This window comes from Lacerta agilis, chromosome 1, assembly GCF_009819535.1.
Source record: "Lacerta agilis isolate rLacAgi1 chromosome 1, rLacAgi1.pri, whole genome shotgun sequence".
Classification (NCBI taxonomy): domain Eukaryota; kingdom Metazoa; phylum Chordata; class Lepidosauria; order Squamata; family Lacertidae; genus Lacerta; species Lacerta agilis.
Genome location: NC_046312.1, coordinates 124,229,586 through 124,255,052, shown reverse-complemented (window position 1 = coordinate 124,255,052; position 25,467 = coordinate 124,229,586). Strand labels below are relative to the sequence as shown.

At 40.9% G+C, this 25,467-nt stretch overlaps 1 protein-coding gene across 1 annotated transcript in view; it reads left to right on the top strand.

Moving 5' to 3' along the window:
- Positions 1-25,467, top strand: part of RAPH1 (Ras association (RalGDS/AF-6) and pleckstrin homology domains 1) — a 71,479-nt gene that overhangs the window by 14,912 nt on the left and 31,100 nt on the right. Inside the window, exons 2-4 of the mRNA XM_033169986.1 lie at positions 19,235-19,354; positions 21,346-21,451; positions 22,879-23,405. Of these exons, the coding sequence (XP_033025877.1) occupies positions 19,235-19,354; positions 21,346-21,451; positions 22,879-23,405 (753 nt within the window). The remainder of the gene's footprint in view (positions 1-19,234; positions 19,355-21,345; positions 21,452-22,878; positions 23,406-25,467) is intronic.

Sequence of the window (25,467 nt, the reverse complement as noted above, 5' to 3'; positions counted from 1 at the left end):
AGTATATTAGATAGACAGATAGATAGGCAGAATCTCTGTCATCTATATCTATATCTGTCTGTCTAGCAACAGCCAAGCAATAACACCACCTATAAGAATGAATGCCTTGTACACATAGCACCTACTTCCCTCATCTCTTACCTAAAGAACCAAGAACTACTCCAGTATCTGGTTGTCACCCTAAGAAGGTGTAGGAATGAATGTCTTCAGGTTCATATGCAACCTGATAATATAACCTTATACACCTCTCCACACAAAAAGCGAGAGAAAGCCAGTAAAAATACAATATGAGGTGACACCTTTGTTCCTGTGGTGTACCTGAAGGGTGATTGGTGTTGGCCTGCTGCAGGAGATCTACCACCCATGGCAGGTCTGGTTAAAAAAATCCAGTCGCATAAGCAGAGTGAGCCTGCTTCTCAGCTGATTGCATTAAACCAGATAACAAGGCTCTGAATCACAGCCTGCTCACTTGCCCAGGTCTCACCATTGTGTGAGGTGTAACAATGATTCCGCCTGGAAAAAAATGGTGCATAAGGCCTTTCAATGTCCCCTCCCTTCCTACGCACATACTCACACAGTTTTGCCCAGAATCTAATAAATGTAATGTTTAAAGAGTATTATTGCTATTTCACATTACCTGACCAGTCTATTTGTTTGATAGCACAGTTTTTCTTGTGTCCTGGAATTGGTTCATGTAAATCTCAGTAGACATGTCTTCATGCCAAGGAGGATATTTATGAGGAAAGGAAAATAATTGTTCTATTGGGATGTTATTCGCACACACTGATCTATCTGAACCATGCCAATATGCTGCACAGCTGTTTTAGTGACATAAGGTTTTTTGTTTAAGTAAGGGCGTAAATAAGAGCTTCCTTCCTCTTCCATTCATACTTGTTTTAACATGATGTGGAATTGTGATTTGGCGAAGAATGATCATGAAGTTGCCATCCCTTGTAAAGCAATCCATGAAAATGTTTTTGTCTGAGATATTCTCTTTATATAGAGACACTTGATCTACAAGGTGAAAACAACATGGTTTTGTATTTTTACTTTCAGGGAATTAATTGGGGACTACTGACTGGGTGGCACCTTGCTGTTCACAGTTACCAAAAGGCTTTAAAAATACTAACAAATACCTAAACAGGGGGATTAAGAGTGTTAGCCCAGTTCATGGTAACACACAGTTTAAATTAATAATCCAGATTGGGTTGTTACATTGGCTGCATGTAGCCACATATGTGGCTACCTTTTTGAAGAGCTTGGAGAAGCGTCAGTTGGTTCAGAATATGGCAGCAAGGCTGTTGTTGAGTGCTTGCCCTTGGGTGTACTGATAGTAAATACCTTTTTAAAAAAACAAACCCAAAACACACTTGGTTCAGTCAGCCTTCATTGGTTTGTTTGCTGTCTTCTGCTGTTTTAAATACTTTTCTGTTCTTGCAAGGTTTTGCCTCACCAGGCAAATAATGTATTCTGTGGTGAGCTTTGCATTTTATCTGCTGAGACTGTCTCTATGTTTTTAAAAGGATATCTTAATTGCTGTAAGTATCTCTGATTAATGCATATACATTTGAAGAGTGGGGTATAAATTCTTGAATAAATAAATAAAACAGCTAGACTTGTGACTGGGAGCGGCCGACTGGACCATATATCACTGGTCCTAAAGGAGATCTTCATTGGCTCCCAGTACGTTTCCGATCACAATTCAAAGTGTTAGTGCTGACCTTTAACGCCCTAAAGGAGTATCTCCACCAACAACACAATCTGGTAAAGGAAACAAATTTAAAATAAGATAGCAAAGAATGTTAAAAATATTGCAGAAGTATAGAATGTTTTATTTAGAATTATCTCCAAGTGTAAGTATTAAAGAGAATTGCTTTAAGATGTAGTGGTGTTATTTAAGATCCACAGTGTTATAGTCAAAATTGGCAATGTTGGAAAATCTGGAGTTGATTTCATGCGTATGTGATGGAGCTTGTGAAATGGTGAAATAATACTGAGAAAAGATTATTAAAACACTGAAACCGACTCATTATTATTTACCTTTAAACTCATTATTAATACAGTGGTACCTCTGGTTAAGAACTTAATTCGTTCCGGAGGTCCGTTCTTAACCTGAAACTGTTCTTAACCTGAAGCACCACTTTAGCTAATGGGGCCTCCCGCTGCCACTGCGCCGCCAGAGCACGATTTCTGTTCTTATCCTGAAGCAAAGTTATTGACCTGAAGCGTTATTTCTGGGTTAGCGGAGTCTGTAACCTGAAGCGTATATAACCTGAAGCGTATGTAACCCAAGGTACCACTGTACTTCTCAGTTATATGAAAACAGACATGCTATCATAACAGCTTATTTTAGGAGGCTATTTGTTAATAACTACATGAATGTTACTGGTCACAAAATGGCATATACTCACAATTCCTACAGTACAAAAATAGTTTGCTGAATAAATAAAATTGGTACAACTGAGGGAAAGGAAGCAGAAAAAGGAACAGTTTGAAAAATCCTGGTCTCATGTTTGTAAGCAAAAATTTTTAAATTGAAGCGTTGTGAGACCTCACTGCTTAAATGATAGGATAATAATAGGAGGATAGCATGGAGAATGATAACAGTAAATAATAAAATTATGCATTAAATATTATACTAATATATTTATTTCCTTGTGTATTGTAATATATATTTGTATTCTAAGTATATATTTGATAAACCTATTTAGAGATGAAATTTACTACAGATGGACAGAGCAGTATCTAAGTTTATTTTAGGCATTTTAGCAGATAGCTGTATCACAAAGTTTGAAGTGTAAAATCCCAGTAATAGTTATGCTCTGATTGCCACAAAAGGAGAGGGGCATGGGTATGAAGCTGAAAACAGGTGCAAAGAGAGGTACAGAACAGAACAGAAAAGTGGCTTCCGTAATGGGATTGGCAAGGTGAAAAGCAAGTTTGGTAGTTGCAGTGAGGGGGGGGGGAGCTATAACACCATTCATTCCTTACAACTACCTTTTATTAAATAGAACAAAAAAGAATTTTATTGGCCGCAAGCTACAAAGTTCAACAATTGCAACCCTGTTATTGCTTAATAATTACCTATGTAATTATGCAGGAAGGATGGTTCACTTAGACTGTTGAAGGTAAGAATTCAAGATTGCAGGTGTTGCCTTCTGGCATCTTGGGGTTTCTACTTGTCTGTCAACTCTGCAACTAATGAACAGTTGTGTTTTTGAATCCACAGATAGCATATGCAGTGCATTTTTTAAGCTCTTTTTGGTATGTACTAAAGACTCCCTTGGCCTATAGAGCGAGATGAGCGCCGCAACCCCAGAGTCGTTTGCGACTGGACTTAACTGTCAGCGGTCCTTTACCTTTTTAAAGACTTAGGCAAAAGCAAACTAATGCTTTTTAAATTTATTTTATGGGCTGTGGCGCAATAGTAAGGTTGGCTCAGCAGCCCAATACATTACCTTGATGCCTAAAAGCTGTTAGTGAATACGCTTTAGTTTGTAGATGGCAACAGATCTGCTACTGGTATTCCCCTATCTACCCTAGAGCAGAAATAGGGCAGTGTCTGAGGAGAAAAGATGGCAAGGGGAAAAGCAGGACTCCCCTGCTGAGCGCCTGAGGCCCCGGTCCTGCCATTCTCTACCTGGCCCAGGCCGGGCCTGACAGGCCTCATAAGGACTGCTGCTGTGGCTGTTGCCCAGCAAGGACTGGGGTATTTTGGGGAACGTTTTGCTGGGAGTTTTTGCTGTTGTTACTGATATTAACTGATATTACTGATACTAACTTTTTGTATCTTCATTTTTATGTGGAAATTGTTTAGATTTGTTACGTAGTTTTTAATGTGTTTTATTTATTTTTGACTCCTTTGCTATGTTTGTAATCATGTTAATCTTTTCATATTGTAAGCCACCTTGAGCGTTGTTTTAACTGTGGAAAGGCAGCATACAAATAAAAAATGGGGGGGAATTCATAGAACCATGGAATTGTAGAGTTGGTCCCCGACCCCAAGGGTCATCTAGTCCAACCCCCTGCAATGCAGGAATCTCAACTAAAGCATCATGACAGCCTCTGCTTTAAAACCTCCAAAGAATGAGAGGCCACCACCTTCCCAAAGAGTCTGTTCCATTGTTGAGCAGCTCTTACCATCAGAAAGTTCTTCCTGATGTTTAGTCGGAATCTCCTTTCTTGTAACTTGAAGCCATTGGTTCATGTCCTACCCTCCGGAGCAGGGGAAAACAAGCTTCCTCTATCTTTGCTGTGGCAGCCCTTAGATATTTGAAGATGGCTTTCATATCACCACTCAGTCTCCTTTTTTCCAGGCTAAACATACCAGACTCCCTCATCTGTTCCACATAAGGCCAGACCTTTGATCATCTTGGTTGCGCTCTTCTGCACACGTTCCAGCTTGTCAATGTCCTCCTTAAATTTGTCGTGCCCACAACTGGACACAGTACTCCAGGGTGTGGTCTGACCAAGGCAGAATACAACGGTACTATTAATTCCCTTAATCAGGAGGAGACTGTACTTCTGTTGATGTTGATTTATGGCTGGAACTATTAGTTTAAGACTGGGAAGTACATTGCAAGCTCTAGGGGTGTGTGTGCATACTAGCTGCACGCACACAAATTTTGCAAATATGCAAAGAAGAAAATTATATATGCATGTAAACATAATTCAGGAGACAGGTTGTGTCTTGGTTCTAAAAACAGGCAAAGGTGTGGGTGAAAATCATTTGCATTATGCTTCCACAGAAAGGAATGTAGCCAGACTATTCTGTATGTGGTTTACCGGTATGTTGGTCTCTGCAGTGTAGGCAGTAGGAAAAGCTCTTAGCTCCAAAATATGGTAATACCTGAATCTTTACTTGGAATCCTACCTGTACAAATTCTATTGAACTCAGTTGGGTTTACATTCAGATAACCATGCTAAAAAGATAGAGCTGTTAGTTTCCCAAGAAGTGCATGTGGAATTGTGAAGTGTTGGTTGTAAAAAATGTATTTTCCATGGATTCTCATGTAGGAAATGGCAAATAAACTATCCCCGGTCCATAGTTGGACAAAGTGCTTCTGCTGTCTCCTAGATAAAGGAAGGGTGAAATATGTATTGCAGTTTACTTTTAACTCTGATTGAGGGTTCTTTTTCTTAAATGAAAGAACTAATCCTAGGTCTTTGGGCCTGTTTGACTTTTAAATATGGTTGGCCATGGTGCCTAAGCCATGTCTTCACACTTTAATTTCTCTTGACACATTTATTTCTTCCTTGACTTCTTGGCTCTTACATACCATAGCTTGCCATTATGTCTGAATGGGCAAACTATGGTGTGTACTTGTTCCTTAAACCAGAATTGATTTGCACTGCAGTTTCCCATTCTGGTTTGGAGAACAAGTGCCAGGCTATAATTTGGTAGAACCAGGAAGTCACAGAGGGAAGTGCTCAGTTTTTAGACCCAGTGGTTAAACCAGCCCCTATCTGTGCCTGCCTGTTCTGTGTATTGTGCTGAGTTGTGCAAGCATCATCAATTAGTATTTTTAGAATATGGTTTGTTGTTGTTGTTTAGTCGTTTAGTCGTGTCCGACTCTTCATAACCCCATGGGCCAGAGCACACCAGGCACTCCTGTCTTCCACTGCCTCCTGCAGTTTGGTCAGACTCATGGTAGCTTCGAGAACACTGTCCAACCATCTCTGTTTACAGTTACCGGTAAATATTTAATTGCAGTTAAAAGCTTATAAGAATAGGCACTCTGGGTAATAGTAAAGAGAGCAAAGCAGAGCCCAACAGCTAATGTTATCAGTGCCTGAGCATTTGCTGTTGGGGCTACCCCTCCACCTTCTCAAGCATTTTTGCCCCAAGGGTGATTGCTCTCAAGTGGTTGACAAAGCATGATATCTTGGTTGCCGTTTGGGGTTGTTTGGGAACTGCAGTGATAGGAATGAAGAACACTTCTTACCTTTGTTCAAACTTGCCCGCTGTGTGCTTAGGTTAGGAAGAAGATAGGGGATGGGAACTCATGACCCATTAAGCTAAATTCAGCCCACTAGCGATGTACTGTGGCTTATCATGTTTTCTATCACAGACTGGCAGGAAAGCCCGGAGGTTTTTTGATCTTCTGGTGGTTGGTACACTGTGTTCACTTTGTTGGGTTACAAGTTGTCCAAGCCTGTTGCAGGGGTTGGGACGTTTAGGATTGGGAAAAGAGTTAATTGAGGCAGTGCTGCCTCCACACACATGTAAGAGAGAAGGTACGCTTGTGAAGTACCATTGTGTTGCAGAGTTCAAACCATTGTGAATGAATGGAGTGGGAACTCTGGGGAATGTAGCATGGGGGTGAAAATGGGAGGGTGATCCCATTGGAAGGGACCTTGGAGGCACCTGGGGGAAACTGAGTACAGTCATACCTCTGGTTGCAAACGTGATCCGTGCGGGAGGCACATTCGCAACCCGCAGTGTTCGTAGCCTGAAGCGCTGCATCTGCGCACATGCGTGATACGATTCGGCACTTCTTCGCATGCGTGTGATGTCATTTTGTGCTTCTGCGCATGCACGGGTGCCGCAACCCGAAAACACACAACCCGCAGCGTTCGTAACTGTAACGGAAAATCCCAGGTGTGGAACTGCCTAGCCATCTGGCCCTTAGGGATAAGCCCACTGGTTTAACATATGGGGAAAACAGAGCAATATCAGGGAGATAGCCCTGAGAAGTGTGAATGGGTGTTAAGTACTGGCAAGGATACCTTGAGCACTGGGGGAGAACAATGGGATTCTGGTTGAGGGATATTAACCTGAAGCACCCAGAGATTACCTGCTGAGGCATTTCCCTGTGTATGTGGTCTCTCGCCTACTGGATCATGGCAGAGAGATGGGTCCCCTTAAGGGCATCACTCCATACCCCAAATGAGTTTACTCGGGAAGAGACTTTGCTTAGGTGACACCCCCCCATAATTTCTGTAATAGTAACCCAAGGTATGACTGTATGGTTTGGACATGTCAAACTGGGATTGATTTTAGGTGAGTATCTGAACTGGACATGGGAAAGAGATCTTGCACTGATAAGTATGTGACCAGGTATTATTGGTGATTAATTGTTCCTTACAGTATTAGAAATTCAGGTGAACATGCTTACACAAATGCAACTGATGCCCCACTCCTTTTTAATGGTTCTTTGTGTTTGTTTTTAATACTTGTTATAGCCATAGCTCAACAAAAACTGTTGCTGTAACGTCTTTCTTAACTACAGAATGGAATCAGATTGCTGTTGGGTTTAGCTTAGTGGTTATGAACTATAATTATATGACAACTGTATGCAGGAAAAGATGTTTTTATTGTAGCAGTTTGAAGACTGTGTCCATCTTTGTAAAAAAACAAAAACAAACCACAGTTGAAATGCTGATACTGAGTCCTTGTTGAAAGGAATTTGGCAGCTCCTCTGGACTTTTACTGGATAAGTACCCACATTGTACAAACCAACAATGTCTCACATGGCAGGGAATCTAAAAAAACTGAACACTCACATAATTGCCACTTAAATCCTTATATAAAGGATCCATTTAGCAAGAATAAGAGGGTGTTTATTATTGATGGCTTTTTAGAAAGCTCAGTCTTTATAAGCTGGCTCTTTATAGATCAAGGCCATATTATTTTATAGACATTGCATCTTCTAAAAGAGATAATCCCCCCAATTACAACTATGTCCCAGGAAATCCCATCCAATATTTCAATATAATCTGACTGTTTTTAAATAATTTATTTGCAATATATTTCACTTAACTGAGTTATTGAACCCCGACAAGAGCAGGCAACCTCCCATCTCATCCGGTCTATGGAACCACCCACTAACAGTGCCTCAGTCTTATCTGGATTGAGCTTCAGTTTATTGGCTCTCATCCAATCTATTACCGAGGCAGGACAACGGCTCAGCACATTCACTGCTACATAAGTTGAGCTGTGTGTCATCAGCATATTGCTGACAATGTACTCCAAACTTCAGATAACCCCACTCAGTGGTTTCATTTGTAGATGTTAAACAGCATGGAGGATGATAAAATTGAACCTTGAGGAACTCCACATTGAAGGCTTCACAGGGCTGAATATCACCCTCTGGAAATGACTATCCAAGTAGGACCAGAACTTCCACAGAGGGGTGTCACCCACTCCTAACTTGGACAGCTGCTCCAGAAGGATACCACAGTTGATGGTATTAAAAGCTGCTGAAAGGTAAAGGAGAATGAACAAGAACATATTTCCCCTGTCTCTCTTCTGACAGGTCATCATACAGGGGAGCGAGTGGCTCTGGTCTAAACCACTGAGCCTCTTAGGCTTGTTGATCGGAAGGTTGGTGGTTCGAATCCACGCAGCAGGGTGAGCTCCCATTGCTCTGTCCCAGCTTCTGCCAACCTAGCAGTTCAAAAGCACATCAGTGCAAGTAGATAAATAGGTACCACTGCGGTGGGAAGGTAAATGGTGTTTCCATGCACTCTAGTTTCCGTCACGGTGTTCTGTTGCGCTAGAAGCTACATGACCCAGAAAGCTGTCTGTGGATAAACACCGGCTCCCTTGGTCTGAAGCGAGATGAGTGCTGCAACCCCATAGTCGCCTTTGACTGGACTTAACCGTCCAGGGTTCCTTTAACTTTTACCTTATAGGGCAACCAAAGCAGTTTCTGTGCCCAAACCGGGCCTAAATGAAATTGATAAAAATATCACTTTCCTCCAAGTGTGTCTGGATCTTATGGCATTCCCTTTGAACACGAAGTTCCGCTGCACAATGCCAGGCAAAAAATCATTTACACCGCTAAACTTCCTGATAATATAAAGAGGATGTTTCAGATATATATACACATACAAATACACACACACACACACACACACACACTGCCTTCCTGGTGCTAAATTTATCTGCTTTGAAGTAAATCCCATTTCAGTAGAACATTTCTTTCAAGTAACTTCTTCAACTGTTGCAATTGGTCCTTTGTTGCAGAGTGTACAGATATAGCTGATTTTAAATTTTTTTCTTCAAGATTTAGATTGTGTGGTCTTAACTCAGTGCCTTTTGTTTTCTAAATGATTATTGTCGGTTCAATACCAATGTAGCATTTATAATGTGATTGTGCTTCTTTATATTCCAGGAATGGTAAAAAGAAAGAGCTAGCAATAGATTGAACATGGGCAGTGAGGTCTTTATAGTAAGAGAAAGAACAACGTGCAGTGATTTGAGGAGCACTTTCAAATCCCTTTAAGGTCTACTACAGATAAGCAATTTGTTAATCAGTGTTGCTAAATGTTTGGCCTAAGAAGCTTTTGAGTGCTGGTTTGACCAATAAAGCCTTAAACGGCTCATGACCACAACACCTCAAGGACTGCCTCTTCCCATATAAACTGTCCTGGACTCTGTTCATCATCTGAGGACCTTCTTTGTGTGCCTGCTCCATGAGAAGTCTGAAGGGCGGTGTCAGGTCTGCGTTAGGGTTGCTCACGAGTAATCAGGCATGAGTCTCAACTGTCTTTTAACGGTTTATTGGTGCAGACTGTTTACAGTGCAGAGAACGTGAAAACATGATCATCCTAGTCACTTGCAGACTCCGGGAGTGCTGGTTTCCAGCTGCGACCCCAACATAAGAATTTAGGCACCCCAAACCGCCGCCACCTGTCTCCTTTTGACCCCTCTGTGCAACTGGGCTGACGGGAGTGGCGTGCTCCCATCAGAGCAAAACTCATGAGGCGTGTTGGGGCTCACAGCAGCATCTCCAAGCCCTTGCCTCGCCTGGCTGTTTCCAGTCCGCTCCTCCCCACTGGAGGAGGTCCCGCTCTTACCGCTTGAGGAGGTCTCACTACTGAGGAGTTGTCTGGGCTCTCGGTTCATCAACAAGACCTCCCGCCCTGCTGAGGGCGGTTCCCTGACAGGCGGCAACACGAGAACGGGCCTTTTCTGTAGTGGCTCCCCGTTTGTGGAATGCTCTCACCAGGAAGGTTCGCCTGGCGCCTTCGTTATTTATAATTTAGACACTAGGCGAAACAAAATAAAATAAAAAATTCCTTCCAGTAGCACCGTAGAGACCAACTAAATTTGTTCTTGAAGAAGTGTGCATGCACACGAAAGCTCATACCAAGAACAAACTTAGTTGGTCTCTAAGGTGCTTCCGGAAGGAATTTTTTATTTTATTTTGTTTTGACTATGGCAGATCAACACAGCTACGTACCTGTAACTGACACTAGGCAAAAACATTCTTCAACCAGGCCTTTGGCTGATAAATATCCTACAGCCTTTTAACTATATCTGTGGGAAGGCGGGGTATTGTTTTGTGGTTTGGGCTTAAATATTTACTTGTGTTTATCTTTATTTTATTCTGTAAACTGCAATGGGATCTCTTGATGAAGGGTGGTGTATAAATTTAATCAGTAAATAAATTTGAGGGCAGCATCCCATAGAACAGTTCATCTGTGCTGATGCAACCAGTGTCTCTTAAAATGCTGTCGTGGCTGAGTGTAATGTAACTTTCTGTATACAGTGGTACCTCGGTTTTCAAACGCCTCCCAAGTCAGAACGCTTCAGAACTCGAATGCCAAAAACCCAGACGTAAGTGCCTCGGTTCTTGAACGCGCCTTGGAAGTCGAACAGGAAACACTGCTTCCATTTTGAGTTTTCCGTATCGAGGCTTGTGTTTTGAGGCTTCCACTTTTGGTTTTTGGTTTTTGAATGTTTCGGAACTTGAACGGACTTCCGGAACAGATTATGTTTGAAAACCGAATTACCACTGTAGTTATCGGTCAATGTGAAATGTGCTGCTTTCTATACTTTTGATATTCTGTGTACTGTAGTTTTGCAGGCTACGTTCAAAAATATAAATTGAAGAAAGCAAATAATGCAGCCGGTTCACTTCCACATTTAAATTCTGCTTTTACATGTTCTAACAACAGAGATCCTACTTAATGTTTGAATTAGACCTTGGCAAAGCCAACAGCACTCTCAAATTATGTTTGACAAGCTATGCTTAAGAGGTCACTGTTCAGCTGTTGAGCCCCTGGATGTGAAGACTTTTGGATTAAGATTTTTGTATGTCTGAACCTTAACTTTAGAGCTTCAGTTTCGGGGGAAATATTTCACTTCTGACCAGCAGCTGCATATTGCAGGTATAGGTTGTACTCTTATGGAAGTTTGCAAAGTACCCAGAGAACTTGTTATCACATAGCCCATATGGAGCTGATGGAACACTTTACAAAAAATGCAAGCGTGAAACCCCCAACCTCAGAGGCAGCTGCATAGGGAAAAACCTTACTCTGTACAAACCCTCTCACTAAGATGGATCTCAATAACCTCAAACGTGGATTTTTGTTCAAATTTGGCTTACCAAATAGTTTCGGTATTGTTTTTGTTTTGTTTTTTAAAAAGGCATTGAGTCACATTCTGCTCAGCTGCTATTTTTAGCAGCCAGCTTCTTTGAATTAGACTTAGCTGGTCGCAAAGAGTACAGGCAGAGCAGCCAGGGCTGTGCACACACAGCCCTTCTTTGAAAGCTAAAATCCTGCTCACAACTGCTTAGCAATAAAGTGGGAGGGGAGACGACTGAGTCTAGCTCTCTACTTCTGTCACAAAGAGTGAAGCGGTGGGAACTGAGCTTTCTATTGAAGGGTTTTCTGTGTGCATTCTCAGCTGCAGGTTTGAAAAGAAGAACCACCAATGGTTAGAGACATGGAGGAACAAGGATATGTGTATCATTGTCTTGGCCAGCACATATACAGCCCTAGATAGTTTAGAGTGTTGGTCAACTGGCTAATTAATTTAATAAATCACAGATTTATTAGAACAGAGAGACTTCTAATTACAAAAAAGTGAGATTCCAAACAACTGTGAACTAGAAGGTGATGCGGGGGGGGGGAGAGACATTGTTCAACCCCTTTGCAGGTGTCCTTTGGGGGTCTTACGGGGTTCTGTTCTTTCCCAAACACACATAAAAAGACAGCTGCCAAAGCAGTTGCATGGAGATCCAGAATGTGGATGACACCCAAATTCATCTGTTTTCAATTAGGTGCCAGTTGCACACACCAATTACAAAAACTGAAATGCAGTTGTGCTATTCAGTATAGTGCTGGAGGTTTTTGTCCTTGTCTTTTGGAATATGTTCCTCTACCACCCCACCCCTTCTCTCACGCACACATACTTGCACTTAAAAGGGAGGAGGAACCTTCCACTGGATTATAATCCCAGCACCACAGGTTCCCCAGCCCTGGTGTGGACAGTATGCAGCCACATGGCCTTGGTATAAGGCAGCAGCATCCTATGTTCCAGCCACTGTTCTTCCTCCTCTCGCTGTCAGTACTGAAACTAGGTGGTGCCGTGAAAAAGACACCTGGGGTTGGCAAGAAAGTGGTGATCTCTTGTCTTGCAGGTGCAGCCTGTTTTTTTGTGTTCTTTTTCTGCCCGGTTTTTCCAGAAGGAAGTTAGCAGGAAGGGAAAGACTGAAATGTTCAGCTCTGTCTTGCTGCCCCTTTCTCCAAAGTGATTTCCAAGATGCAGGCTGGCCGCAGGTGGGGGAGGGACAGGCTCCTTGTTTGAAACTGTTTAGGAAGCCTTAAGGCTGAAGTGTTGGCCATGCTTTAAGTAAAACTGCTAGAAGTCTCTCTTACTTGGTTTATTTGGCTGTCCCAGACTTATTTGCCTCGTCCTGAACTAATTTCAGTTCTTGTTTATGTAATGGAAAAGCTTCTAGGCTGCCACTTAAAAAAACAAAGACTTTAAAAACCCAACCCTTAACATCCTTCATGTTAGGTCAACCCTTTGCCCATGCCTGAATCCTGGTTGCTGCCTTCTTTTTTACCAAACTTGGCCTTGCTCTAGAAATCTTTTGCTCTTGTACATACGTGGTTCAACCACTTTTCTAATTGTTTTCTACAGCTACTGACCATACTTCCTTCTTTAGCCTACAAGGCTTGCCTACTCCACAATTACTCACTCAGTTTTACTGCAGTTCAACACTTTGATGCAATGTCTATGTAAGATTCAGTCTTCTTTCCCTATTTCATACCAGATTGTTTCTCCAGATAGTAAACCTGGAGGCACTGGTTTTATTTTTATATATTGCCCAATGTGCAGGTACTTAACAAATAGTAATCTGGCTAACCTGTGCTACTATAACCTCTTGTATAGCTTAAATCTCCAGTCTGGTTTTCACTCTCCTTTTTCCAGCCCCAAAGTTCACTTTTATTTAATAGAAAACTGTAAAACAGCAACTTGGCTATGTGCCAAAATGTTTTTAAAAATTACTAAACAGAGTATACTTTAGTTCATGGGCTCAGTGAACTTGAGATTTTCTACTGATGGATTTGTGCGTGTTCCACTTCTCACAAATAACACCGAGGAACTGTATATGTATACCTACTGTATTGGCCCAAACATAAGCCACACTTATTTTTTTTCCAAATTCTGACCGTGAAAAGTTAAAGTGTGGCTTAAATTCGTGACATTACAAAAATTGGCTTTTACGATATTGCTGCTGAAACAGACATGGTAAAACAGAACGGGTGTGAGTGCCTGTGGAATTTTAAGGGAGCGGTTTCCCCCCCCCCCCCGAATTTTAAATGTGTGACTTATTTGCTGATGAGGCTTATATTCAGGCCAATACGGTATGTGCATTGCTTTCTGCTCTCAACATCTGAAATTTAGGAGCTCAGTTATGTCCAAGGTTTGGGAACTTCCCATTATTATTTTTTTGCTGTATGTTGCTGCTTCCTTAGTATTTTTCTCTCTCATTACACTGAGATAGTTTTGTCTGTTCTTTCTGTTTTAATTAGTCAGGCCTTGAAAGACACAGCTAATGCCCAAAGTATATCTGTAATTAAATTTATTTAAATAAAAGGAAACACACCATCATTTCCACATATGGAAGGCATCCTTTTTGCCCCCCCCCCCTTTTTATGAGGTTCCTTTCAAGTGGCTCAGCACCCCTGGCAAATGTACTCCTTTATACTAAATACTCAGGATAGTTATATGCTTATGGTGTTAATTGGGAAGATCACACCAAGCCAACATTGTCACTAATGCAAAAGTTTCTGTAATAGCAATAATATTTACAGATATTTCCCTTTTCCTTTGGGCACTTTAAGAGAAGTGAGGGTTTCAAGATTATTCACTGTCTGGCAGTGGCTTTGAATGTGAGGGCAAGAAGTTACAGGGGTGCTTTTTCTTCAACAAATTTTGGATAGGTGTGGCAGCAGTCATTGTTTCTTGTGACAAGTGTTGCTTGGCTGGCTGTGTGTGTGCCATAGATGTAAAGTAACAGCATAATTTTTCTAGCTGCAGCTTGGTGAAAGGGTTTTATGGGGAATGAGTAATGGGCTGTGTGTTTGTGTGTATGGCAACCTTTCCCCTGTATCCCTGGACACTGATGGTGTATCATGGTGCAAAATATGACACCATTTTGAAAGTCTTCTCCTTTTGTTGCTAGCAGGTTTCAAAAATGTATTATTATTCTTGTGCAGTGTACTAGATGCCGTGTCCTTGCTGGTTTTCAGAATTAAGTTTATGGCCAACTCTGACAACTGTATTTGTGAATCCCTGACCTTCAGGGAAATGGAACATGGACAGATGGCTAGGTGTTGTTAGCTCCACAACTTGTCAGTGGTAGCAGTGTGTTTGCCTGCTCCAGATTTTAGATCTGTCTAAATGCTCCTGAAAGCGAGAACAAAGGTTTTATTTAGTAATGTTTCCTTTGAGGAAATCTGTACAGCAGTGATATTCATCACTAAACATTATAAGCTGGATTGCCAATATTAACTTGACTATTATCTAAATTTTGGGTGCAGTGTGTTCCCTTTCATGAACACGACACTACTAATTAAGAAGAAGAGACTACTTGCTTGGCTGTAGGAATCTTTCCCACAAGACAATAATCAGACTCTTCTGACAAGAGAACAGCTGTCTCTTGCTTCAAACAAAATGAAATGCTCACTACAAACACATCCTTCCTCAACTTCCTCTTTTATGCACCAGAAATAGTGCTGTGGTAGCAGGAGGCTTGTAAAATATCAATTTATAGAGGAGTGTTACTAGTGTTGCTCTAGGAAGAACTGCAATTCAAATGCATTCAGATTTTTTTTTTTAATTCCATGCCAGCATACTATTAAAGTAATTGTTGCTGGTCTAACAATTCTTTGGATTATTTGGCTGGTGTCCTTGTCCAGGAAATAAAGAATTAAATTATTAAGCTCTTCCTTTTCATCAGTTTGGCAAGCAGCTACATTGGAAGATGCAGGGATGAATAAAGATTTTACTGTGTGCATTTTTTTAAAAAAACTGTGCAGTCTTTAGATGTGCTTCTTGCTGGTCTTTCTGCTAACCATTTTAGCAGTTTTGAGGTTATCTGTTCATCTACAAATGATCTGCAGAGTAATTGGTCCTTTCAAATTTTTTGAAATTGGTTGATGTTATTTCTAAACTTTCTCACAGGAGAAAGAGAATGTACTGACTGTTACTTTAAATTGGGCAGACCTGAATGAAGGCTAAATTCAAGTGAGTCAAAGTAAACTCCCTCTATGCTTTAATGGAATACAATGCAATCTTCAGTTTCCAAGGAAATAACTAGTTCTTGAAGTCAATTCAACAGTGTTTCAGGTTAGCTGTGAATGTTGACATTAAATTTATAAGATTAGAAAGCCTAGCTGAGAAAGTACACACATTTCTACAAATAGCTATGTCTAGATTTCCAACTCTGTTTATTTAATATGTCTAATAGAACTACTTTTAAAGTTCCCTATTATTTTGTCAGATTACCTCTTTTTAAAACATGCTCTAAGATCTGAAGCATTCAAGAACCATTTTGTTTGAGTACAGTCGTACCTTGGTTTTCGAACAGTTTAGTTCTCGAACATTTTGGCTCCCAAATGCCGCAAACCCAGAAGTGACTGTTCTAGTTTGTGAACTATTTTTGGAAGCCAAACGTCTGACGGAGCTTCCGCAGCTTCCGATTGGCTGCAGGAGCTTCCTGCAGCCAGTCGGAAGCTCCGCTTTGGTTTCCAAATGTTTTGGAAGTCAAACGGACTTCCAGAACTGATTCCGTTTGACTTCCAAGGTATAACTATACTTCCAGTCAAGTGCATTGGAAGTTGCCTGGCCTCAGTAGTAATGATTAAAAAGACAAATAACAAGAATAGAAATAAATTCAGAATCATACTGAGATAATTTCAAAAGCCGTATGAGGACAGTATTTTCATTTCAGCCAACCAAAATACCGTCCCCTATTTTTGGAATATAAAAGCATTTTATCTTCCCCAAAATGTGGGTCAGACATTTCATATTCCATCTTCCTAGTAGCAATTGATACAATCTGCATAGTAGCCAACAAAGCCTCATGTGAATGTCTGCCACCTCTTCTCACGTTCAGCCTTGAGGCTGTGACCAGATGCAGACTCTGTGACTTCACCAAGAGCCACCTCTGTTCTGCCCGCTCACCCACCCCACCCACCCACTGTTTGACATTGGGCTTGAAGAAAGTTTGCATGTTGCTTTGCAGCATTTGGGTTGGCCTAATAAAGGTATTGCCCAATATGGATTTTGAAATCTTTATTATGACAACTTTTGCTTGGGGTGATGCTAAGATTATGATTTTTCAGTAAAACAAATTGCCCAATACTGTTCTTATCAGACTTTATCACTTCACAACTTCGTGATGGGGTAGTCAGGGAGGACACTGTAGAGTGGACTAGAGACGAAACATGAATCCTTGCTGCTTATCCAACCCTTCTTGTCTAGATCATTCACCAACCAACTGCTTTCATTTCTTTCTGATATACACTATCTTAATCAAATAGTGGGATCTGCAACAAAACCATGGTTATTTGTTGAATTGTGTCAGTGAAGGCAACTACAAATGCTATTTCCCATGTAGTGCGAATGGTTTGTTCCACCCAGCATGGCAAGAGGAGGGGATGGAAGCAATTTGAGCAGTGTGGACCAGCATGCTTGCTTGTTCCCAGCAAGACATACCCGGTAGTTTATTTAACTCTGACTTACAGTTATATGTGAACGAGGCCATGTTCGCCCAAATGGCTGTGTTTTTCCTTTTTAGTGCTCTATCAAGTCTGCTGTCATTTGTGTTGAAGAGTGTGTGTCTTGTAGTCCTCTTCTCTTGAGTTCTTGCCATATTAAGATGGTCAGTATTTCTAGGATATGCGTATATCTAGCTTATCTGCCAACTTTGTATTCTACTCTGTGTCATATGATAAAATAACTGTCCTTCCTTTTGGATAGTCACCATAATTCAGTTAAAGTCTTTATTGAAAGCAGATGGTTTTTTAAAAAAAATCATTCAGTTATAGCTGGCTCTGTTGTGCCTTTATTTCGTGTCGAGATCATAGAGGATATATCCTTGCTCAAGGAGTCTGGACAGTTTCTAATATTTAAACTCTGTGACAGGATGTCTTCTAGGCATTCTCTGCGGCCTATATAAGCAGGGTTTCTATGAGCAGAAGTATATTCTGCTATTTAGGAGAGTGCATTTCTTATTGAGTGATATTGCACAACTTGTGGTCAGCTTGAATTCCCTGGACTTTTCCAGTGCAAAAATGGTTGCTGGCACTGACTCACAAGAAATGTCAACTAGATGCATGCTGAGGATCTTAATGGGTTTTTTTGTTTTGTTTTTTGTTTTTTGTTTTTCCTATTATGAAAGAGTGATTTTGAAACAATGACTTCCTAATCCTCCAGTAGAAAACTATTGCTTCTTTCTCCTGAAAAGTGGACAAACAAGTGTGGTCCTATTATCACGAACTCTGTTAGAAAGCTACCATTACACCATTTGCTTCAAAGTCAAATACAGAAACCCTTTTACACTTTTTTTTAAAAAACCAAACACTTTGTGCTTCAATGGAAAGCTTTGCTATCAGCTGTCTTCTCTACCTGGGTCAGTGAGTGAATGAATGATACCGGTAGACAGAATATTACCACTGTGCTGTTCAGCTGCTAAAAGGTTTATTCTCAACATCAGTGTGCTTTTCTCAGAATACATTTTCATATTTTATATGAAAACGAAACTATTTGCACTGTAAAGCAATGGCCAGTGCTTTAATCAGATTTCTGTTGCACAAGATCTTGTGATGAGCAGGATTATTTTTAGGAGAGCAGAGTTTTTAAGGGAGGCAGCATAATACAGTAATCTCTTCATACATGGGTTACATTGATGAAACAATTTAAATTTCTAAACCCTTGAGCAGTAATTTAAAACAAAACAAAACTGTAGCCATATTTTCAACTGAGCAAGAACTGAAGAGACAGCAAGATTGGCAGGCATAGTGGATTCATTCAAAATCACAAAATCATTTGTGATCCGCCAAACATAATTCGAAGGCCCAGAGACTAACAATGACTTTGAGTGACTTGATGCTGGTTTGGAGAGATCACTCAAACCATAGTTTGGTGGTTCAGATGTCATGGCAAACTGGTTTGATGAAACCAGGAAGACGTTTGTTTAGGGATGTGAGAGGAAATAAGTGCATAATAATAATAATAATAATAATAATACATATTATTTATACCCCGCCCATCTGGCTGGGTTTCCCAAGCCACTCTGGGCAGCTTCTAGCAGAATATAAAAATACAGTGATTCATCTAATATCAAAAGCTTCCCTAAACAGGGCTGCCTTCAGATGTCTTCTAAAAGTCCGATAGTTGTTTATTTCTTTGACATCTTATGGAAGGGCGTTCCATAGTGTGTGTTCATTTGAATGTGTCCAAAGCATTAGGCTGTGAAGCAAATCCCCCTTTCTGGAATTAAGTTAGCATGTGCTGCATTTTCAAAGATAACTGCTTCTCTTTGTTACTTGGGTGCAGCAAACAGGGGGGAGGTTCTATTTTTTATGGAAAGAAAATGTTTCACGATATATATGATCCCCGTTGCATGCATGGTGTTCTCTGTTTAGATAAGAACATGAAATATCTTGTGGTCATTAGAAGAAGAAAGAAGATTGCTCATGATCTATACAAGGAACTAAATACCAGTAAAATGTCAATCCTCTGTGTTTATGTAATATATATTGAATTGTTCAGTGTCTCAAAATGACAGCTGTGGATTTTTTTTACCAGTTTTTTTAGTGACCCTCTAATATTTTAAACATAACAGATCATGGTGGTCATCAACTTATAAAGAAACATTAGGAAGGTTGTTGAGCATAAGTGTGTTGTGAAATAACGTCATATACTCTTCAAAACCTACAAAGTAGTCACCTTTAAAATGCTACTTTTTGTCTTTTTTAGATGGAACAGCTATCGGATGAAGAACTTGATCATGGCGCGGAAGAAGATAGCGATAAAGAAGATCAGGACCTGGACAAGATGTTTGGGGCTTGGCTTGGGGAGTTAGACAAACTCACACAGGTTAAAGTCACTTTATAACACTCTCCGCATTCCACAGTGAAGGAGATCAGCGTTCATAGAGTAGAGTATATTGGTCATTGACTGTATGAGCCATATCAGCAGGGAATGGGTAGCATTTGTAGTGTGATAATAGTTCCTCGCTGAGCTATTAGACAGCTGAGCTATTGACCTGTCAGATGCACAGCCACTTTTTGCTGTATAATGCAGTGATATTGCTGAGCCTCTTGGGCTTGCCGATCAGAAGGTTGGCGGTTCAAATCTGTGCAATGGGGTGAGCTCCTGTAGCTCTGGCCCAGCTCCTGCCAACCTAGCAGTTTGAAAGCACACCAGTGCAAGTAGATAAATAGGTATCGCTGTGGCGGGAAGGTAAACGGCATTTCCGTGCGCTCTGGTTTCAGTCACGGTGTTCCGTTGTGCCAGAAGCGGTTTAGTCATGCTGGCACATGACCCGGAAATCTGTCTGTAGACAAACACCGGCTCCCTCAGCCTGAAAGTGAAATGAGTGCTGCAACCCCATAGTCGCCTTTGACTGGACTTAACTATCCAGGGGTCCTTTACCTTTACCGTATTGCCATATGACTAAGGATTTGATGCAGAAGATTATGTGTTTGAAAAGTTTAAATTTGTTTAAGAAATCTGTGGTATTAGAACTCTGTTAAGTTGCTTGCTTCTGATAAAAGGCAGAAACTGAGGTGCATATAAAAAGACAGCTAAAATAATGCTTAAAACTAAAATTAAGGTGTTTCATTTTTTAAGGGAATTTATGCATAGAAACACTAATCAGCCTGACTAGTGTTGTTATTTTGCTGAGTTGGTAATGCAGAGATTTTGTTTTTCTCCATCGTTCATTCCATCTAAAATCTGAATGTCTGCAATTGCTGTATGTAATGATAGCTTTAGCAGAACCCAAGATTTGTAAGCATGCAAACATGCTTATAATTTTACAAGTGCATCGTTAGTTTGGGGCTGCTGTTGTACACTGAATGTTTATATTCCATGTCCATGCAACTTATTATTTTTTACTTGATTTAATACCCAGTCGTCTCCCTAAGGTCCCATGGTGGGTCACAGCAATGTAAAATACAACTTTAAAACCAGTTTGATTACAGTCACAAGAATAGGGTGGGTCCTGAAAATATGCACTTCATGTGTCAAAGGCCAGGATCAAGAGTTGAACATACAACAAAAACTGCACAGTGTAGGCGTCATGTGCACCTTGGTGGGGAGGGAATTCCACAGTGTAGGGGCTGACACAGAGAATGCCCTCTCCCAGGCCACCAACACCTCAAGCTTCGCAGGGCAATGGAACTATCAAGAGGGTCCCCACTGCTGATCTTAAGCAGAGGTGGTCTCTCAGATATTTGAGGACCAAATTTGCTATAGTTTTAAACATTAGCGTGAGCACCTTCACTTATGCCCAGAAACAGACTGGCAACAAATGCACCTGTTTTCAGATAGTTATATGAACACTAGAGAGAGCCAGTGTGGTGTAGTGGTTAAGAGTGGTAGACTCGTAATCTGGGGAACCGGGTTCGCGTCTCCGCTCCTCCACATGCAGCTGCTGGGTAACCTTGGGCTAGTCACACTTCTCTGAAGTCTCTCAGCCCCACTCACCTCACAGAGTGTTTGTTGTGGGGGAGGAAGGAAAAGGAGAATGTTAGCCGCTTTGAGACTCCTTCGGGTAGTGAAAAGCGGGATATCAAATCCAAACTCTTCTTCTATACAGGCTAAAATGTCTTATATTGCCACGTAAAACTGAAATAGTTACGGCACACAAGCAGTTTTGTATTTGGCAAATACTATGGAGTAGATCTTAGTGCCATCAAATGTTGGTAGCTTGTTTTCTGTTGAACATATGTAAGGGGGACGATGACAAGACTTTAAAATAGCACAGATACAAAAGCAATACAGTACATTTGCCCGTGTCTGAATATGCTGATTTATGTTTTACACTGTTGTAGCTTATTCTGTCTCCAATTTGTTTTATTTAGAGTCTGGATACAGATAAGCCCTTGGAGCCAGTGAAAAGATCCCCTCTTCGCCAGGAGACTAATATTGCCAACTTCTCCTATCGCTTTTCAATGTACAATTTAAATGGTAAGGTGCATTATTAAATCATTTTCAGCTGGAGGAGGTGGGGAAATGCTTAAAACTTATAATTCTTCTAATAACAGAAAACATCGTGTGCATCAGAATGGGACCTGTTTATAAAAGACACTTAAAATGACTTTTAGTGGGCACTAAATCCATTTGGCCCCTTCCTCCCCCCCCCCTCCAATCTTACTATTGAATGAAGTGTTGGACTTGGAATGGATGAACTTGTTAAACATTCCAGAAAAGTTGGAAGATTCAGGACAAACAGAAGAAACGGCTTCCTTACACAGCACACAGTTAAACTCTGGAAGAATTGATGGACACCAACTTGGATGGCTTTGGAAGATGATTAGACAAATTTCTGGAGGAAAGGGCTATCAGTGACTATTAGACATGGTGGCCATTTTCTGCCTCCATTGTTGGCGGCAGTATACCTTTGAATACCAGTTGTTGGGAATTGCAGATGTGGAAAGTGCTGTATTGCTCAGGTTCTACTTTTGAGCTTTCTATAGGCACCCGATTGTCCACTGTGAGAACAGGATGCCAAACTAGATGGGCCTTTGAATTGATTCAACAGGTTCCTCTTGTTTTCTTATGAAATGCTGACACTATGGTCCAAGCCTTGTCGCAAAATTTATAAAATGCAGATTGTAATGTCACTATAATGAGAGTGAATAGGACAACAAAACGGTACATAAGCTGAAACTTAGTAAGATGTAAATCTAAATACAATTTTGAATTACACGTGTCGTGTACTACTTTTCTCTTACGTTTTAACGATTTAAATGCATTTATTTATTGCAATTTGCGCTGCTTTTGGGATGTAAACCCTTCCAAGGCAGCTTACAGGGAACATTAAATTATATTTTTAAACTGTAGTAAACAATATTAACAGTTTCAATATAGGGCAAGTTGGTGGTAGAATTGAATGTGTTCTAGGGAACACTCTGTTTAAGGGAGCCAATAGTGAGAGCCAGTAGATCCTGCTACTGCCCTATGTTTACACTCTAGAACTGGGGTCTTCCAGAGCCTATGTACACGGCCAATAGGGTCAGTGGAAGTTGTCCACAACATCTGAAGTGCACCACATTGACTATTCCTGCCCTCAAACATGCCCCCAGAACACAGTGCAGACATCCAGTTTCTATATATACATACATCATTTTATTTGTATGCCACCTTTCCATAGTTTAAACCATGCTCAAGGCGGCTTACAACATAAAAAAATACATAATTGTAACATAACAAAAGTAAACAATAAAACATAAAAAACCACAAATAAGTCAACCTGGAAAGGGGAGAAAAATTGAAAATTCCTGCTGTAGACTGACCAAATAAATTAGATATCAGAACAGTGGAGTGTTTAACAGTGGAATGTTTAACAGAGTATTGTGATAGAATCTGGATCATATTTTTGTCATTCATTGCAGAAGCCTTGAATCAGGGAGAAACCGTGGATCTTGATGCGCTCATGGCAGACCTTTGTTCCATAGAGCAGGAGCTCAGCAGCATCGGGTCACAGTCTGCAAACAGTATGTCAATGAAACGCTTTGCCACAGAAGGAAAAATGGCTCAGAAACCATCTGGTGGTGGACGACTTGCTGCTAAACACAGTAGTATGAAAGGATTGTCCTCTTCGTCATCTAGCCGGGTGACAAAGCCTTCACATGCTATCTTCTCCCTGGATGACATTACGGCACAATTAGAGAAGGCGTCTCTGAGTATGGATGAAGCAGCTCAGCAACCTATAATGGAAGATAGCAAGCCTATAGTTGCTACCCAGCATAGGAGGACAGCCTCAGCAGGTACTGTGAGTGATGCTGAAGTCCGTTCTATCAGCAATTCCTCCCGTTCGAGCATCACATCTGCAGCCTCCAGTATGGACTCCCTGGACATTGATAAGGTGACAAGACCTCAAGAACTAGATTTGACTCAACAAGGACAGCCAGTTAGTGAGGTACAGTATGATTCATTCTTCACAGGCTTTAAAAATGCAACTCGTTAGCCTGCCTCGGTGCCCTTTTGTTAAACATGTTTTAATAAACATCATGCATTGGGCTAAGCAAAAATTACTAATTTTAAATATTTCCTAGAGAAAATTGCTACTTTCCTGTCTTTCTCGAACATCTTCCTTTCATGTGCATATTCTGCAATGAAGGACTAAGCCACTTGTTTAATTGCTCAGAGGTATAAGTACAGGTATGATGTCAAGGTGACACAATCTGTATTGATTCTCTGGGCAAAATGAGTCCTTTTAAACAGTGATCTTATAGCAGCACTGCAGAGGGACTCAGGGGCGGCAGTGGTTTTGCTCGCGATATACCGCTGGGTGAAGCCGCCATTGCGGTCTTGATCGCTGTATTCTACCTCCAATATCAGAGGAAGTAGGATTCTGAATTCCATTTGCTGTTTCACTCATGTCCTGTTTGCAGGCTTCCCAGAAGCACCTGGTTGGCCACTATGGGCTAGACCAAGCAGGCTTTTGGTCTGAACTTGCAGGGCTCTTCTGTTCACAAACCATCACCTGTTTGATGCTTCTTGAACTTCAGACAATGTAGCATTTTTGCTCCATCTCATGGAGAATGAGAATCCTGGTAGTTCAGCTCTACATTAAATAAAATATGGTTTGAAGAAAAACCTAAGAGCCATCAATATCATCTGTAATTAATGGGAAGAACAAGACAATGACTAATGGGTGAAATGCCATACTGGTTTGTTCCTAATCCATGAGACTTTGCAATGAAGCAGTAATATAAGGAAGGATAAAACCATTGAGAGGAAATGGCTGAATAAAACATCATTCATACCTGCCTAGAACATTCAGTCTCATGCTTGGTGAGATGGCAATCATATCTGATCCTTAACATTCTCAGTTAATAGTTTGCAAATGAATTTTGAAGCCTTCCATGTGGTCTTTGACAACTCTATGTAATTATGATAGATAAAAGTAATTGACTGAGGACATTTGCCTAAGGATCTGTCCATTTGAAGATGTAGATACAGGCTAAAATGAAAAGTATGTATTTAAGAGATTTCAAAACTACCAAGTACTGTAAAGTTAATATCATGTTCCAGAATTAGTCTGAAATAAATACAGAACACCAAGTTCCGTTAAATTCAGTAGCTGAACCTATCAACACTGTTGAATTTTTCCATGTAACTTTATATACAGTATTTTGACTTACTCAGAATCTGTCTTCCACTCTTGGATTAGTGATAATCGTCAAGCACTTCAGTTGTGTTCTTGTTTAGAAGTCTATAGGGGCAGTGTCTTTTGGAGTGGGAGAAAGCTTCTCCTGTGTACAAAAATTTGAAATTACTCTTTTTCTTTCTCTAGTAACTTCAGGAAATAAAGTAATGTTAGTAAGTCTGCTGTAAGAACCATTTCCAGAGGTATAGCCATACCTCTCTATTACAGCAGAAACAACATGGTCTAATAGCAAGACTACAAATATATTGTGGCATGAGGCTTCATGGAATGGAGTCCTCATCATCAGGTGCTGAACTCTAGTTCTTGTCCGCAAAAAATTATGCCATAATATATTTGTTAGTCTTGCCATAAGAATCTGCAGTTTTATTTCTATCATATATATTCAGTCTTCTTTAAATGACTTAAAGCAGGGGTCGGCAACCTAAGGCCCATGGGCCACAAGCGGCCCATGGGGGTCGTTTAACCGGCCCATGGGCCCCCGCCACCCACTCAGTTGGCTCCCATGTGCTGTGCTAAACCCGCGCAGAGCAGAGCGGGAAACGCCTTCCATGATGCTGGCCGGCTTCCCATTGGCTGCAGGAAGCTCCTGCAGCCAATGGGAAGCTGCACACACACGCCTCCTCCATGCTGAAGGAGAGCCGGAAATAGCATTTGCATATGCGTGCATGGGCATGCGCACACACACTTTGGCCCAAGTCACAAAAACTTTTCCGACCGCTGACTTAAAGTCATGATGCTAGCCCAGTTTGTTTCTGAGTATGTCATGCACTGTTGGGAACATACAGCTTACTGAGACTGTTTCGGCAAT